Raw genomic sequence first — 18,392 nt, 5'->3', positions numbered from 1 at the left:
GCATCGCTCACAAAATTGCTTATTCCTCCTGAAATGCACTCTTTCTTATGAAAAGTACCTGGGGATACTTGGCAGCAGAATCCATCACATGTTCTAGTTGCCTCATTTTGAAGTTATATTCATTCTTCTTCTGTTCTACTTCCTCTTTCTTTTGGTTTAGCTGGGAAAATTGAACAGATGTAAGATTACAAGTTAGAAAATAATACAGGTACATGGTCCAATTAGAACAGACAATCCTCCCAAGGCAGGCGGAAATGGACTTCTTGCATTATTTTTTCAGGGCCTGATTGATAATTTGACATTTCTCTCACAAATTTATTTACACTTTAAAAGAAACTTCTTTTTTAAGCTTCACAAGTAATCAAAGGGTCATTTGAGGAAAGTTACAAAATATATTATAAAACTACACTAGCCAAAAAAGAGGACAAAAGTCAGCCATGGGACTTCCCTGGTGGTGCAGTGGTCAAGAATCCGCCTGCCAATGCAAGGGACACGGGTTCAAGCCCTGGTCCAGGAAGATCCCACGTGCCACGGAGCAACTAAGCCTGTGCGCCACAACTACTGAGCCCCCACGCCCTAGAGCCCACGTGCCGTAACTACTGAAGCCCGTGTGCTTAGAGCCTGTGCTGCGCAACGAAGAGTAGCCCCCACTCGCAACTAGAGAAGCCCATGCGCAGCAACAAAGACCCAACGCAGCCAAAGATAAATATTAAAATAAAAAAAAAAAACAAAGTCAGGCATAACCTTTGCCACAGTGGTTAGAACTTGCTGGCACGTGTCAAGGGCAGAGCGTGGGCAGGAGGACAGCCACCAAGTCTGAACACACAGAAGCAACCAGGTTGTTAAGAGCCCACAGCGCTGCTGCCCCACTACCTGCTCGCCCTGCTAGCCCACCTTTCTGAATGTAGAGAACTAGCCGAGGCAGGGACGCCATGAGCTCAACCGCCACACAGTCCCGCTCCCGCAACCCCCAAGCCCATCCTGAGCGATGCTCACGCTGCATCTCACCTCACGCTGAAGCTCCTGGATGAGGGCGTCCTTCCTGGTCAGCTCCTCCTGGGCCGACTGCAGAAGCCCCGCGTGCTTTCTCGAGGCCTCGGTGAGCGTGTTCAGCTGCTCAGTGGCGTGAGCCAGGTCCTCACAGAGCATGTCCCTCTGTTAGGGGACAATCCCCCCAGGGGAAGACTCTCTTTAACTGTGGTGTTCCAGTAGCGATTTGCAAATCATTACTATGTATGATTTTTAAAACGTTAAGAAAGTTTTAAGTGAGAATCTTTTTTTTTTTTTGCTTGTATGCTAATCCATTCTGAGACAAACCAAGCAGTTAATACTTAAGTCATGCGGTCCAGAGATAAATACTACAGTAAATTCATGTAAGTATCCCAGTTGAGGTCTAACCGCCCTCTGCTCCCCTCTCCCCTCAACCCCAGGTAATCTCTTAAGGTTGATCTCTCCTTCCCTGGGAGGACTCCAGGCATGGGTCTCTAGTTTACCTGTTGTCTCACCAATAGATTCTAGTCCATTATACACGGAAAGGTAAACAGTTGTAAAGATGAGTACCCCTCAGCTAATTGGGGAGGGGCTGGCCAGTTCACCAGACTGTGATACAGTGTCACAGGCCACCAGACTGTGATAGTGTCATAGGCCATCAAATTTTCAGGGGAGTAGCTTGATGGAAAGTGGCAGAGAGAATTAGAAGTCCTATAGGTTGCATACATAATTCCTATGTACACAGTGTATGTAATCTCTACCAAATTAGAGCAGAATCTATTCCCCCTAACTTTCCAAATGTGCATGTATATGTGCACAGATATACATAATAGTGTATATTACATATACATTAAACATAGTGTTACATATATGTCATAGATACAATACATGTATTGCACACACATACCTGATAGATCACAAACATCTCCACATATACTTACTCTTTTATTATATCATTTTCACTGAGTGGGCTCTATTTCATCTTATGGATGCACCACCATTTAACCCTTCACTAAATATTTCAGTTGATTTGAATTTTTCACTATTATATGCATCTAATTCTCATATCTAGATTATTATTGGGTTGGCCAAAAAGCCAACCACCTCAAGCCAGTCACACCCAACTGTTCCCCTTTATGAGGATGCTCCACAAACATTCACAGGTGCCGGCTTCCCTCCCTAGCAAAGCCTTGTACTAATACTATCTTCTCCGGGAAGCTCTTTGGAATTCTCCAGGCATAACTGCTCCTCTCCCTCCCTTTTCTGTGCTCCCAAGTCATTTATTACATCATAATACATCTACCTCTTAAGCTAGACTGCATGCCTCAAGGTAAGTATCTGTGTTTCAATCATTCTTCCATTCCCAAATGACAAACAGGTACAGGTTGTATGGCAGGTGGGTTCAATAAATATTTGTTGAATTTGTTTCATGGATAGTAAGAAAACTATTTCTAAAGCAGGTTCAGAGCAGTATACATAGTGGGTTACCATCTGTGTGAAAAAAGGAAAACTCAAGGTATATAGGATTAGCCAAAAGTATCTCTGGAAGGATATACAAGAGGGAATGTATATTGCTTTATATATTTTGAATATTGAACCACACGACAGTACTGCTTAATTTTTTAAAAGATACATTTACATCAACAACAAGATAATTAAAACTTATTTTAGCTAAAACACAAGAAGCAATTTTGTGGTTAACCAGCCCTTTCTTTGCTCCCTGCTGCTACCACTACATCCAAGTAAATGCGGTTTCCACTCTGCTTCCTTTTCAGAAGAGGGTGAGTTACAGGAACTTAGCATGGTGTTAGCACAAATGAATGGAAATAAATCAACTAAACAAAATATAACAATCTTAGTATTATCTATCAATTGCCTAACTACCTTAGGGAAAGTGGCTCAAATTATGACTTACTCCTTTTTAAAAGTCTTCTATTTATTCATTAATAACACATAGAAACATACTGACAAGTAATAAACCAAAAAGGGTGATGATGTGTTAACATCTACCTCTATGTCCTCGGAGAGTATTCTCAGTCTAAGGGATTCTTTCAGATCCAGAATGTCCACTTCCTGTCTCTTAATCAATGCTTTGCTCTCTTCTTTGTCAACCAAAGCAGAATTGTATTTGCCCTGCAGAAAGGAAAATGATGATACAAGATCTGTCTGCTTTATTATCAGTTTATTTTTAGATTAAAATAACTGAAGAATGAGTCTGAGTTCCAAGGTGATGACCAGATTAACACAAATAAATTCAATAACTACTTGTTGAATGAAGGAGTGGAAGAGTTAATGGATGAATGGCAAGAAGAAGTGGAAAAGTCCCACAGGTATCAGTGAAAAAACATCTGCTTTTGTCATCTTTATCAGAAATCAGTGGAGTGCAGCAAGCTCCCTTTGGATCACAGGAGTGAGGAACATTAACAAAAAACTACCCTGACCCAAGGGACGGAGGAAGCATTCACCATTTATATGCAGGAAGAGTAAGCAGTTACTTTAGGAAATGATAAAATCCAATAATGGGGAAACAAACTCACTTTCTAAATCACTGATGTCTCTGAACTTAACTAAAATGTGCTATTTTTTTTCTTGAAGCAATTAAGGAACACCACATACCCTTAACCATCAGAGGCAACAGTCAGTCTGTTTCTGATGTGGTTTGGATCAGCAATTCCCAAATGTGCACAGAGAGCACTGTTCCCAGGTCAGTGAGATCTGAGAAATGCTGCAGCCGACTTTGCCTTCCCGAGATGCACACAGCACACACGTCAGCATATTGAAGGCCCTGCGGGTTCTGCAGATATCCAAGCCTACTGAACTTTCACTAGTACATATTTTCAAACCTGGGTGACCACAGAACCCTTTTTTCTGTGGGGCATTTGTTAACCACTTGAGTCTGTGAACTGTGCCTCGCGCTCAAATTTAATATCTTGTTGGCGACAGAACTTACATTGATGTCCTTCAGTTCTTGTCTCAGGGTGTCTATGGTTTCTGTTTTCTCAGAGACTGAGGTTCTTAGCTCCTGGATCTGGCTCATGAGGTCAGCTACAACTTCCTGACAAGGACAGAAACAATATCTTCATACCCAATGACAGCAAGGAGATCTTTTTTTAATGATAAATCATTTATCTTTCCAAATGACAATAGGAGAAGTCAATTTTATTTTAACAAAATATCATGTGTCACATTACATTATTAATATTACCAATTTATATTTTATTGGTTTTCTAATATTTTAGTTAATCATTTGCTTTGGGCTTATGAATGAATAAGAGCTAGACATATAAGGAATGTACACCTAATTTCATGTTCAGACATACATATTAATGTTTATTATTCTAGTTAAAGCCAACACCAGGGATTTGAGAATTTGTATCATGGCACTCACAATCAATGAGAAAAGGTCGCACTGACAGCATCCTAGTTAAAGGGGGCAGGGATGTGTTTTAGAAACACTGCCATCAAGAGTGACAGAACAGTTTGCGCTTGAAGTTATGAGGAAAATTAACTTAAAGACTTCATTCTCTAGCAACCTTGGAAGATGAGCAAGGCCTAAGTGCATACAGAAATGCTAGCTAACCCTGGGAGCAGGAGACTGGAATGCGAAGGCAGCGTTTATAAGGAAAATGCAGGGGGCTAGAGCCTCAACCTCTACCTACCTTGTCAGCATCTCTAGACTTCTCCAGAGAACTGATTACTTTTTCGGTAGCACACAAACTCTCTTCTAGTTTCTGTACTTTTGCCATCTATGGGGAAAAATTAATATTTTTAGAAAGAGAATTAAATCACAATGTTAACCACACACATGTATCTTAAAAAGCATAAAAGGAGTTGAAATCTGTTTTTCATATTAAACAGTGTATACTAAGGAGTAATATCTGAAAATAAAAAGTTGGGTTAAAAGATAATGATTTTGTGGTCTCTATCAGGAAACCACCAAAAAATTATGATTATAGCCATCTGGGAGTTAGAAAAACAAGAGTTGAAAATAATACAACCAACCAAAAATTCCATCTTTTTATTATAAATTTTCAACATCTGAAAGCTGAAACAGTTTTTATAACAAATCTCTTTGGACATCAGGAATAAAAGTTATAAACCTCAAATTTCAGAGTTAGAGAATAGGACATTTACCTGCTGCTCACACTTGGCCATCTCTTTCTGTTTCTCCTGACGTACAGCTTCAAGAACTTCTAAGATTTCTCTGGAAAAGAAGAACTATCTTTTACTCATGACTCATTCAATGGAATTGAGTCCATTCGTACAGAAGAGATTCAATGCAATGCAACTGAACTTTATTAGACACATACTTGGTGTTAGGAATTGTATTCCAGTAGGATCAGAAATTTGAACGAGTTTCTTCAACAGTTATTTAACAAGAACCCAGTTTTGTGCCAGGACAGTTTATTTTTCTCCAGAGTACTTAGGACTCCCTAACATAATATATAGTATTTACTTATTACCCATCTCTCTGTGCTACAATGTGAACCTCAAAAGGGTGGGGCTATTTTGTTCACTGTCTTACCTCTAAATGTCCTGGCATTTACCAGAACAGTGCCTGGCTTGCTGGATATCACTAAGCGTTTGAATGAACGACTAAATGTTAACTGTCTTTCCCAATTAGATGGAGTCACCAGTATATAGCAGGGACTAGAAGAGAATCTGTCTCATAGTAAGAACTCTACAAGGATCTGCTGAATACACTAATACAAATTCTTCTTATTAGAGTAATAATCCTCTGTTGGCTGGAACGAAGAGACTGAGAGAGATCACCAAGGAAAAGAATTTGGAGAGAGGAAAGAAAGACAATGGTGTTCATATAAGGGACCAGAAGAAAAAAAGAGCAGAGAGAAATCAAATAGTAGAGACAGAAATAAATCAGTCCCCACCTTTCAATAATAAATACTGTGGTTTATTTACAGAAGGTCTTGAGTTCTGATCACCACCAATTGCTATTCATTTAAAAAGTACTGTAGCTAGTTATTAAATGTTTTGAAAAATTAAGTTTCTCTACATAGCCATTTATACAAAAAAAATCTGATATTCATTTTGGAATGCTTCAAAAAAAAACTTAACAGGCTATTAGCAATTAAAAAAAAAAAAAGAAAACCCGCAAGATAAAGAATGTGGTAGTAAATGATATTCTAGTCAACTATGGAAAAGATAAATAGCACTCACTTAGAACTGCTTTCTTTATCTTCTTCAAATTGTAATAATAATTTGTTATTGCGTTCTTTTTCTGCCTCAAAAAGCTCCATCAAATTCTAAAAGACAATGTTATATTAGATTTTAAGGTGTAGTCAACAAACACATGGAGTACCTTCTATGTGGCAGGCACAATGGGCCAGTACAGAAGTTAGGAAGAGGTCAAACAGTCATCCATCCAGAACAAGTTCATCAATAACCAATATCCTTCTTAACTTACATTCAGATCAGATTTCAGAGTTTCATTTTCTTTTTTGCAGTTTTGGAGGTTTTTTGAAAGTTGGTCAATTTCAAACTTCATTACTTCTTGTAAGTTGTCATAGGAATCCTGTAGGCAGGTTTTGCTCTCAAGAAGCTTTTCATTTTCTAATCTTTATCAGGAAAACATTTTTACAAAAGTAAATATAGACATTAAATGTAGTTCTGCTAGTCAGATTTATCTGCAGTTCACTTTATCCAATCTACAGACCATTCCCAACTTACAGAAGGCTTGACTGATGTAAAGCCCCTCACGGACTTCTGTGAAATGGTCATTATGATGTGATGCACGAATATTAGTGTGATGGGGATGGAAAAGACAGGTTGGGCATGTTAGCCTGCGGCCATTTACTTCTTCATTCTTTCTCCCGTGATTTCAACCAGACATGCTTAATTGATTGGCAATTTCGGGTGATGAGACTCATTTAGGGGGTTCCAGACCTAACCCTCATGTAAACTAAAGACTGCCCATTGATTTAATTTTGTTGATAGCTGAACTCTATAGACTCAGCACCTATTCTCCCGACTATAGGAAGGTTTTTCAAGATGGCAAATATGGCTTTGATCTGAGCAAGAGAATAAACTCCTTTAGGATAGAACTATCTTTTAAGTCACATGATTATTACTTATTGCTTTTTAGGTTTTCACCCTCTTATTCTACTTCGCAACATACTGTGACATGCCCAAACAGAGTTCATCCAAAAACTAGTAAACATGACCTCTGGACCACCCAAAACAGATGTCCCAGCTTGTACACAGAGGGCTGTGAGACCTGGATCTATCTGGCTTCACTAACTCCATGCAGAGTAGAAATGGCAAATTACAAAGTGGGATAAATCAGTTTCTAAAGACAGATATACAGACAATACATGGTAGGGAGCAAGAGCATATGATTTATGATACAAACTGTATATATAAAGCAGGTAAAATAATTCAAGAAATACACGGCGGTTGGGTGGTTTCACTTAGAGGTCTTAACAACCTTTGAGAGCCATGACAGTTTAAGCAGCCCAGTAAGTGATACACTCAATGTACGTCACATTGAGTGCAAAAAAAATCACACAAAATTAGTTTGACAGAGCCAAGATGAGATTTAGTGATTCGGATGTTAAAAACTAATACCAGGTGTAAGAAAAAACAACAGTGCACCTGTGATGATAAACAGCCACTGACCAGCAGCCTTGGTGCTGGGGAAATGGCGCCGGGGAGTGGAGGCTCTGCTGACTTAGCACAGGCCCCTCTCTAAAGGATGGCTGCCATGCAAGAATGTGGGCCCAGTGCCAGCAACTTGTCGGATTTTTAAGAGGATGCTGAAATATGGATCTTTATAAGAAAGTTCTCAATTTTAAAAATGTTATGCTAAATTTTTTTCAAAAACCATACTGGGCAGGCCCAACAAAAACACGTCTATGGAGACATGCAGACCTCAAGTTTTCTTCCTCTATTTTTAATTCCTTGTTGCATATTCAAAAAACACTCAAGCATTACAGGTTTTAGTCTTTGCAATGTCTATAAAAACTAAATTCAAGGTTGTCTATTAGCAGCTTTTCTAGAGTGAGCAGTCACACTCATATCACACTCACAGTATCACAATCAATGTCCATTATTAAATTATTGCCATTGACTTGGGAAATAGCATCAAAACCACGAGATGGTTTTAAATTACGTTTTACAAAAGGTTGAAATTAGTGAGAAAAAAAAACAGTAAAAACAAACAATTTACATCTTAGATTACTTTGTTTCAAGATTACCAGCACTTGACTAACTAGCCAGCCTCTGGAGTTACTGTGGACAATGGTGGCAACTACTGGTTTGGTCTACCTTGTACTGTCCCTTCTAGTAAGAGCACACCTTTCCCGCTGGAGAGGGAACAGACACGTCACCTCTGTTGCGCCAACCCTTGGTAAGTGATTGACCAAAAAGTAAGCAGATGACTCAAGCAAGAACAATACCAATTTTCTCTGGGATTGATATATGGCGATGGGGAGAGAGAATTTCTTCGCAAGGGTTGTTATGCCAGGAGACAGAAGATGGAGCTGTCTGAGGCAATCTGTTCCCCGTCACATAGAGGAAGGTCCTCAACAGTAGAAGAGAATAAGGGCAATACACAGAGGGAAGAAGAACAGAGAGAAAGGGAGGGAGGGACTGAAAGAGGAAGTGAGGGAGAGAAGCTGGAGGGGGGGGGTGGGGGGATGGGAATGCACACTGACAATATTGTTTGATATTCAATCTAGTTTGTCCATGAAACCAAAATCACCTCTGGGGCTTCCCAATGTCGTGAGCCAATAAACTACATTTTTTTTTTTTTTTTTTTTTTAAACGGGGGCACAGTGCAGCTTGCAGGATTTTAGTTCCCCGACCAGGTATCGAACCCAGACCCTTGGCAGTGAAAGCGCAGAGTCCTAACCACTGGACAGCCAGGGCATTCCCAATAAATTATCTTTTAGTTTTTTAAACTAGCTTGAGTTGGGTTTACAGCACTTGTACTTCAAGTAGTCCTGGGTTACAGGCCATCAGGCAACTTGAAACAATAACAGAACAACTCTACCTGACATTATGTAGTTGAAGCTGTACATGCATGTGTCTTTCGGAAAGGCTGTTGAGTTCTTTCTCCTGACTTTCTCTGAATGAACTATACTCCAGTTTCACCGAAGACAGCTCCTTGTCTGCAGAATGAAGAACTACTCGCAGGTCATGTACCTCACTTTTCAAAACTAAAACAAACAAACAAACACATAATAACTCTTAACAGACTTTTCTTTACATGTATTTTTTACAAAGGAGGCAAATAAATTTGATAGGTACCCTTCACACAATCGGCAAAAACAAGTTGAAGAGACCATTTTAAGAGTAAAAAATTTTGAACAACTAAATGGGAGGTATCTAGGAGCACTGAGATTTCTATTTTCTTCCTCTCCCTTGCTCATGGTTTTTGGTATATTTCTACCAAAAAAAAAAAAAGTTAACACCTGTCCCTCAGGTGTAGGTCATTTGATTTTTCTACATTTCTCCTGCAGAATGTGCATCAAAACTCCAAATAAGAAAAAAAGCCAAGAGATTTAACGTATTTTAAGTGACCTAATCTTACTTATTGAAAACCCTTTGGAGATGTACCAGAACTTTCCAAAATAGGTTAAACACTCTGGTCTTCTAAGGAAACTCCAACTGGAATTAAAATTAGGTAACTTTTTAGATCAAAGAAAAGGAAACGGTTGTCTTTTTTGCCTTAGTCTTATCATAAGCTATTGCAAATACTCTGTTGAAAGAAAAAACTAAAAAAACTGGGAATTAAATGATATTCCCACATCTATGAATATATACAAATATATTTTATGCTTTTCTGTCACTAGTAAAACCTTCATCTTATGAATTCAAGACACTTTGTTTTCAAAGCAGTATTAAAACTTTAAGCAAACATTTGTATCATTTGCTTGAGAGCAGTCCTGGAGAAAATTACCCTTTATAATATATTGCTATTACTCGTCTGGTCTAATTTAAAACAAACAAACAGAAACAACCAACCAAAAACACAGGGACAACATTTTATCCATACGAGTAAAAAGATACTGAGTTACAGTATTCAGATTAGGAAGCTTCCAGTGTTCAGACTCACAGTCATTCTTGGTCTGAGTGTCTTGAAGCTGCTTTTCAAGGACATTCAACTGAGAGAGATACCCTTGCTGCTGTTCGGTCCAATCAGTTCTTTCCGATGAGAAAAGCTTTGGGAAAGAGATAAATTTACTGGAAAAAAAATACTGGCATGCTAAGACACACTCCAAATCATCACCTTGTTTCTGTTTTTAAAATCTAGTCTTAAATTCAGACTAGGGGTGTGTATCTCATTATCAGAATAGTAGGTGAAGTAACAAAATAGAGAATACAACTCAAATAAACCTTGACCAAGGCTTCACAAAGTCATTTCCTTCCTGGGACGCTCTTACTTTGAGGATCTGTTTCATACATTTTCTGAGGCAATGCTCGCGGTCTCACCTCCTGCATTTGAGTAGAATGATGTTCCAGTTTGTCAATGTGCTGCTGAAGCTTTAGGTTTTTATGCTCTTCTTCATCCAACTTGACTTGAAGGGCACACATTTGTTCCTGCAACACAAGAACTTCAGTGGTCAAAAATTCTTTTAATGGACATCTTAAACAGTCCATCATTTCTTCTGCATTAAAAATACAAAACTCAAAACCTCATATGGACAAAGGTATCAAAGGCCAGTTTGGAGCCAAAAAACCATTTCAAAAGACTACACTAATGATTTCTCATGTTTCGGAATTACACTTGTGGCCCAACAAAGTGGATAATTTGAAACACAAAGGAAAGAAGTGATTACAATTAAAATCATAGATTAAATCGTAGAGCCATCTTGAGACTTCTAAGAAGCTTTCTCAGGCCTATATGAAGTGACTTCACCAGAAAGGCCTCCGTACCCGTGGAAGGGCAAAATTTTGGAATTTGGGGTGACGTGACTCCCTGTAAGTTTTACTAGACAGTAGATAAACTTCTTAAAAGAAAAAACAAATCACTGAATTCTGAGATAAACTTCACATGTTATTTCAAATATACCAAAAGCTGTCTAAAATTTGATCTATCACAAGATTCTTTCCACTATTTAATCTTCTTTAGCAGATGCAACACTGTGCCATGTAACCCAGTTCTGGAACTAGAAGCTAGTGGCGAACTGGTCTTTTTTTACACACGAGAGAACCAAAGCTCAAGGAGAGTGGAAACTGACTTGCTAAATACTGCAAAGCAGATTGAAAGAACAAAAGCAGGCTGATTCCTAACCCAGGGATTTTTACACACTCATCCTTAAAAAGATTCGATTTTAATACTAAACAGCTACCTGCACCATTCTGTGCTCTTCAGAAATGGCTTCAAAAGCTTGTTCATTAATCTCAGGTGGCACTGGCTCATTTAAGATATCCTTATCCAATCTGCTAGGATTCTGAGTGTGTGCAGAGCCAAAACCCTCCAGTTCAGGGCTTAATTTTGGTACTGGTCGAGACCAAAGTTGATAAGCCTTGGTTGGTGTCGTTATGATCTGCAGCAAAAAATTATTAGGAAAACAACATTAGCACACATGAAAACAATAGCATATTTATAATTGTGTGAACAGAGAGGATAAAATTATAATTCTATTCATCAAGAGAAAAGAAAAGGTATCCTTGAGACTTCCCTGGTGGTCCAGTGGCTAAGACTCCGTTCTTCCACTGCAGGGGGCCCAGGTTCAATCCCTGGTCAGAGAACTAGATCCCACATGCCACAACTAAGAGTTCACATGCCGCAACTAAAGATCACACATGCTGCAACTAAGACCTGGAGCAGGGGCTTCCCTGGTGGCGCAGTGGTTGAGAATCTGCCTGCCAATGCAGGGGACACGGGTTCGAGCCCTGGTCTGGGAAGATCCCACATGCCGCGGAGCAACTAAGCCCGTGTGCCACAACTACTGAGCTTGCGCGTCTGGAGCCTGTGCTCCGCAACGAGAGGCTGCGATAGTGAGAGGCCTGCACACCGCGATGAAGAGTAGCCCCAGCTTGCCACAACTAGAGAAAGCCCTCGCACAGAAACGAAAAAACCCAACGCAGCCAAAAAATAAAGTGAAATTCTTTAAAAAAAAAAAAAAAAAAAAGACCTGGAGCAGTCAAATAAACAAATATTTAAGAAAAAAAAGAAAACAAAAGGTATCCTTGAGACGCAGCATAGAAATGCCCTTGTGGAAACAAGTCTATCTGTTCAAAGCAGTCTCAAGCAAAAATTGTTGTAAGATTTTTAAAAATGAAACTTGATAAGTCAACTCCAAACTGTATACAAAAAAAAAAAAAGTGCAAGAAGAGACAATTAAAAAGACAACAAATTAGGAAGACTTCCCTGGTCAATATAAAAATGTAAGTGTATGGTCACTAAAACAATGCATTATTAGCATATGCATAATCAAATAGAACACTGGAAGAAAATAAAAAGTCCAGAAATAGAATAATTTATATGTGGAAAGTTCAAATTAATGAGAAAAACATGGTCTATTTTATTATTTTTTTGAACATTTTTATTGGAGTATAATTGCTTTACAATGGTGTGTTTGTTTCTGCTTTATAACAAAGTGAATCAGCTATACATATACATATATCCCCATATCTCCTCCCTCTTGCGCCTCCCTCCCACCCTCCCTATCCCACCCCTCTAGGTGGTCACAAAGCACCGAGCTGATCTCCCTGTGTTATGCGGCTGCTTCCCATTAGCTATCTATTTTACATTTGGCAGTGTATATAAATCCATGCCACTCTCTCATTTCGTCCCAGCTTACCCTTCCCCCTCCCTGTGTCCTCAAGTCCATTCTCTACATCTGCGTCTTTATTCCTGTGCTGCCCCTCCCTAGGTTCTTCAGAACCATTTTTTTTTCAGATTCCATATATAAAACATGGTCTATTTTTAAAAAAAGGTAAACCTGTGTCATGCCATTTAAAAATAAAATAGCAGACGCATTAAACATCTCAATGTAAAAAGAAAATTATAAAAGTAGTAAAAGAGGTGTCCGTGCCCGAGGCTTTGAGGGTCTGTGGCCGGGAGGGGCGGGGGTTGGGGTCGGGGCGGCTGCCGCCATGGCCGGGAGTCAGGACATGTTCGATGCCATCGTGATGGCGGATGAGAGGTTTCACGGGGAAGGGTATCAGGAAGGCTATGAATAAGGAAGTAGTTTGGGTATGATTGAAGGAAGACAGTATAACACGTTACATGGAGCTAAAATCAGATCTGAGATCTGATCTACCAAGGTTTTGCTTTTGCTTGAAGATGTCTCCTGCACGGCTACACCACTGAGAAAGACAGCAGAAAGATGAAGGTCTTAGAATCGCTGATTGGAATGATTCAGAAACTCCCTTATGATGACCCTATTTATGATAAACTTCACGAAGACTTAGACAAAATTAGAGGGAAATTTAAGCAGCCTTGTTCATTACTAAACGTTCAGCCCAACTTTAAAATTAGTGCAGAAGGTTCTGGACTTTCATTTTGAGGATATCAGAGGAACAAAGACGAAACATCAAGAAACAGATGTTTGTATGTTAAGTGTTTAAAAATGTGATTAAAGGCAAAACAAAGATGAGGGATTCACTGTTTTGCAGGGAGAGTTCCAGCTTGGCTGGTGCCTTCCCCTGAGGTCTGCCTGCATAGCCTCAGTGCCCCCCACGGGGCCCCTCCACACAAGCCCGTCCTTTGTTGGGCCCTGTCTGCTCTGCAGTCTGAACGTGGCCCTGGCATAGCCCTCATGGGGCTGCTCTTCTCTGGTCCAGGGTCCAGGCCGCTGGCTCACGGGTTCTCGTCACGTGGCAGGCCTGGCTGGATCTAGATTCGGGTTGGCTCTGGATAGGATAAACCTCCCCTTTACCCCCAAGGCTTTGGTCAGTGCTCAGAGGGACAGTTTTTTAAAAAATGAGAGCCACAGGGTTGACACGAGGCAGGTTAATGGGAAGGAGTGATGGGAACTGTGACATTTATTGACCCTTGAGATGTGCCAGTGCCGTGACCTGCTTCTCATGTTTATTTAGTCCCTTCAGGAGCCCACGGGGTGGGCATTATTCCCACTTTACAGACGAGGAAACCAAGGCCCAACAGACTGCCTGGTCCAAGGGCAGCGGGCGGTAGAGCTGGGACTCCAACCCCGGCACCTGGCTCTCTCCTCCGTCTCCTGGTGCCCGCTCTGGAATGTGCGGTCGCACCCACAGGCTCAGGGTCCCTGCCCGCAGGTCCCCGCTGTGCCCCGGGGAGCCCTGGGGCATCTCCTGTGGCCATGGACGTGGGTGTTTGGCTGAGAGGAGGAGAGGCCAGCCCTGCCCCCAGGGAGCCGGGACGTGCTCTTCCTCTGTCCCCTGGTGGGTGGGGCTCTGCAGCATCAAAAATGGTCACCGTTCTATGTGCAGAAACTTTGGAGCCTTACTGCAGCCTTCCTTTTTTTTTTTTTTTTTAAAGATTTATTTATTTTTATTGATTAATTGATTGATTGATTGATTGCTATGTTGGGTCTTCGTTTCTGTGCTAGGGCTTTCTCTAGTTGTGGCAAGCGGGGGCCACTCTTCATCACGGTGCGCGGGCCTCTCACTGTCACGGCCTCTCTTGTTGCGGAGCACAGGCTCCAGACGCGCAGGCTCAGTAATTGTGGCTCACGGGCCCAGCCGCTCCGCGGCACGCGGGATCCTCCCAGACCAGGGCTCGAACCCGTGTCCCCTGCATTAGCAGGCAGATTCTCAACCACTGCGCCACCAGGGAAGCCCCTGCAGCCTTCCTTTTATTGTGAGTTCTTCTGTCTTCTGCCCAGACTTAAAAGGCATCGTCTGTATGCGGTGAGGTCCAGGCAGGCCAGTCCCCCCCGAGATGCGTGGCTCCCGGGCATTTCTCTGCACATGACGGCCCGTGTCCAGGCCCCTCGGGCACCCCGGCCCGAGGCCTCTCCCCACCCGCTCCTGGCCCAGGGAGCAGATCTAGAAGTCATGAGTGAGATTAGCACAGAGGTAGCCGTGAATCCGCTCCAGATTTTAAAATCATTCCAGAGCATCCGGGTAAACCGTGCTCCACTGGCAGCTGCTAGGGGGTCCCCGCGGGGCCTGGGACTCTGGCCCTCACCATGTGCCAATGAGGGAGAAACAGCTTCTAGTTGTTGGAGGACAAGACTCCGGCTTTATCCTGCTCGGCTGTCTTACGTGTGTCTCGCTATTTGTTCCTGGCCTGCAGCCCCACCTCAGTTCTGCAGAGGCCGGGGCTGGGCGCACAGCCTCAGATGTGCCTTCGTCACAGACACCAGCAGCGCTTATCTCTGACTGGTGGAATGGAGGGGCTTTTGTTGTCGTTTTCCTGGGTAGATTTTTGTGTTTCCTAAACTATCTGTTTGGATAATGTATTATTTTTATAATTGGAGAAAAAAATAAACAGCATATTTTAAAGCAAAAAAAATAAAAAATAAAAGTAGTAAAAGAAAGTAGAATATACTGATGCTCTTGAGATTGTCTAGGCCTTTAAAAATGTATTTAAAAAGTTACAAAGAGGGAATTCCCTGGCAGGCCAGTGGTCAGGACTTGGCACTTTCACTGCTGGGGCCTGGGTTTGATCTCTGGTCAGGGAACTAAGATCCAGCAAGCCACTCGGCAAGGCCAAAAAAAGAAAGTCGCAAAGATAAAAGATCGGTAAACCTGGTTATATCACAATTTTAAAACTTCTGTATAACAAAAGTATCACATACAAAGATGAAAGACAAGGAACATGATGGCAGAATATACTGGCAGTATACATAACAAACAAAAGATTAACACATAAAACGCCTACAAATCACAAGAAAAAGATAAATAACTAGTAGGAAAATAGGCACTTTTTCATAGGTCAAACATCTTTTCCTGTGTTCCAACCAATGGCAATGAACATAGGAAAAGATGTGGTCTGACCTCACTAGAAATGAGGGAAAGTCGAATTAAAACCATTTTCACCCATCAGACTGGAGAACAATGCCAGTTCTGGGGCCAGTGCTATGGAAGGAGTGCTCCCAGGCTTCCTGGGAAGGAATGTGGTGCAGCCACTTGGAGGGCACTTCAGCAGGATACTGAAACGTCCTAAAACTACCACTTCTCCTTCATAAAACCCGCCCTGGAGAATGCTTGCACTGGAAACCACCTAAATAAGCCACGTAATTATTCCAAAGCACAGAAACCTGGGTTTAAAATGAGTTAGAGTTCTAAGTACTAGTTCATGTGGAAAGACCCAAGGCATATTCCTCAGTTAACAAAAGCCCATTGCAGAATAACATATGTAGGATGATTCCATTTATTTTAAAAACAAAGTACGACAAAAAAAAAAAAAACTATCTATGAAATAACTCTACATATCTTCTCAGACTATGTATATTTACTGTACAAAATTGCTAAGAAAAAGGATTCCCAAATTGATGATAAATTACCCCTGGGGATGGGGATGGGGGATGAAGGACCAGATTAGACCCAGACTGGCAGTGGTACTCAAAAGGAACTTTAACCGAAACTTGTATACATATGTATACTTTCTTTAAACAAGGATAATGTATCCATAAAGTTCTCATATAATTAAAAATGAACAACAGCAACAAGACCTGAATTGCTATGCTACTCTTGGCAAACCTTTTAATCCCCTTCATCCTGTTTGCTCAGCTATAAAAAGAAGTAGACTAGAATGCCACAGTGCTTCAAGCTCTATAATTCTATTGCTAAGGGGCTACAAACTCAAATTATGAAACATTGGATGATATTCTCTAAGTATTTTAAAATAATTTCCTGCACAGATTTTAAAGGCCGCCTTTTTAAAAAAGCAATCTTAAAAATTCTACCTTTATAAGAAAAAATAGTATTTTTCTTGTATTTACTTGAAAATAGTATTTTCAAGTTAAATAATAGTATTTAACTTGATATATATCAAGTTAAATCATGATATATCCATACAGTATGTTCTTGTGCAGCTGCCAAAACAAAACAAAAAACAAACAAAAACAAAAAGGAGAGAGGGACTTCCCTGGTGGTGCAGTGGTTAAGAATCTGTCTGCCAATGCAGGGGACATGGGTTCAAGCCCTGGTCTGGGAAGATTCCACATGCCACAGAGCAACTAAGTCTGTGTGCCACAACTATTGAGCCTGTGTGCTGCAACTACTGAAGCCCATGAACCTAGAGCCCATTCTCCACAACGAGAAGCCACCACAATGAGAAGCCCGCGCACTGCAACAAAGAGTAGCCTCCGCTCACTGCAACTAGAGAAAGCCCGTGTGCAGCAACAAAGACCCAACGCAGCCCCAAAAAAAAAAAAAAGTGAGAGAAGTTTGTTTTTCTCCCTTTAGACATGGGACAAACTCTAAAATATCATTATGTTTAAACAAAAAATTGAGGTGTAGAATGATGTGTATGTGTATGCTGTTTGTGGAAAAAAAATATATGAAAAAGAAAGAAAAAACAAAAAAACTTTGTGACATTGACTGCCTCCAAGGAGGGTCTTGGTTGGCTGAAAGGACAGCAGACAGAATGAGACTTGTCACTTCGTACCTTTAACAATTCCAGTCATGGGACTTCCCTGGTGGTGCAGCGGTTAAGACTCTACGCTCCCAATGCAGGGGGCCCGGGTTCGATCCCTGGCCAGGGAATTAGATCCCACATCCATGCCGCAACTAACAGTTCACATGCCACAACTAAGGAGCCCACGTACTGCAACTAAGGAGCCAGCAAGCCGCAACTAAGGAGCCTGCGAGCTGCAACTAAGGAGCTCGCCTGCTGCAACTAAGACCCAGTGCAACCAAATAAATAATATTAAAAAAAAATTCCAGTCATGTGATTGATTACCTATTCAAACAAATAAAATTACTTTGAAAAGCAGTATCCTATTAAGTGATACAAAAAGCATCACTCTAACAAAAGATCAAGATGAAAAAAAAGAAATTAATTACATGGGACTGAGTGAACTGATGAGGATGAGTATAATTTTTGTGACTTTCTGTCTGAATTAAAAAAAAAAAATCCCACAAGGACTCAGAGGAAAAGAATATACAAATCAATTTTCACTGCAAAGTAAAGGAGCTGTTACAGTGGAGGATTACTGGACTGAATGTCAATATTATGACATAGTATAAGTGTGTTTCATGTTTGGTAATTGCAATCATTGTTGCTTTTGTTGTGGTCATCCATGTACAATGCTTGGTGTCAGTCTATCTATCTCTTGTAAAAATAAAATACAGTGTGTGTGTGTGGAAAAAAAAAAAAAAAAAAAAGCATCACTGATAAAGATAACCATTAGAGAGAAACATCTATTATTTTTAAGATGTATAAGGAAAGGTTTTTTCAGCCTTCAGAGAATTTGGTCCAAAAGTTAAAATAACCAGAATGAGCAGCATCAGCTTCTTAACCTTTGCCTTCCTTATGTATTCCCCTTCCCTCTCCTCAT

The 18,392-nt window shown here is 40.7% G+C and overlaps 1 protein-coding gene and 1 pseudogene across 2 annotated transcripts in view; one reads left to right on the top strand and one right to left on the bottom strand.

The window, feature by feature from the left end:
• KIF15 (kinesin family member 15) overlaps nt 1–18,392 on the bottom strand; it is a 78,512-nt gene that overhangs the window by 13,507 nt on the left and 46,613 nt on the right. For both annotated transcript variants that reach the window (XM_057555447.1, XM_057555448.1), the window contains exons 17-28: nt 11,304–11,501; nt 10,444–10,551; nt 10,067–10,172; nt 9,002–9,167; nt 6,416–6,566; nt 6,169–6,254; nt 5,125–5,194; nt 4,650–4,736; nt 3,941–4,045; nt 3,001–3,123; nt 1,009–1,155; nt 59–160 (exon numbers count right to left, since the gene is read on the bottom strand). In XM_057555447.1, coding sequence (XP_057411430.1) covers nt 59–160; nt 1,009–1,155; nt 3,001–3,123; nt 3,941–4,045; nt 4,650–4,736; nt 5,125–5,194; nt 6,169–6,254; nt 6,416–6,566; nt 9,002–9,167; nt 10,067–10,172; nt 10,444–10,551; nt 11,304–11,501 — 1,449 coding nt within the window. The remainder of the gene's footprint in view (nt 1–58; nt 161–1,008; nt 1,156–3,000; nt 3,124–3,940; nt 4,046–4,649; nt 4,737–5,124; nt 5,195–6,168; nt 6,255–6,415; nt 6,567–9,001; nt 9,168–10,066; nt 10,173–10,443; nt 10,552–11,303; nt 11,502–18,392) is intronic.
• LOC103006752 (protein LTO1 homolog) lies at nt 13,057–13,469 on the top strand (annotated as a pseudogene).

The sequence above is a fragment of the Balaenoptera acutorostrata genome, chromosome 10, assembly GCF_949987535.1.
Source record: "Balaenoptera acutorostrata chromosome 10, mBalAcu1.1, whole genome shotgun sequence".
NCBI classification, from domain to species: Eukaryota; Metazoa; Chordata; class Mammalia; order Artiodactyla; family Balaenopteridae; genus Balaenoptera; species Balaenoptera acutorostrata.
This window is presented reverse-complemented; position numbering and strand designations above follow the sequence as displayed.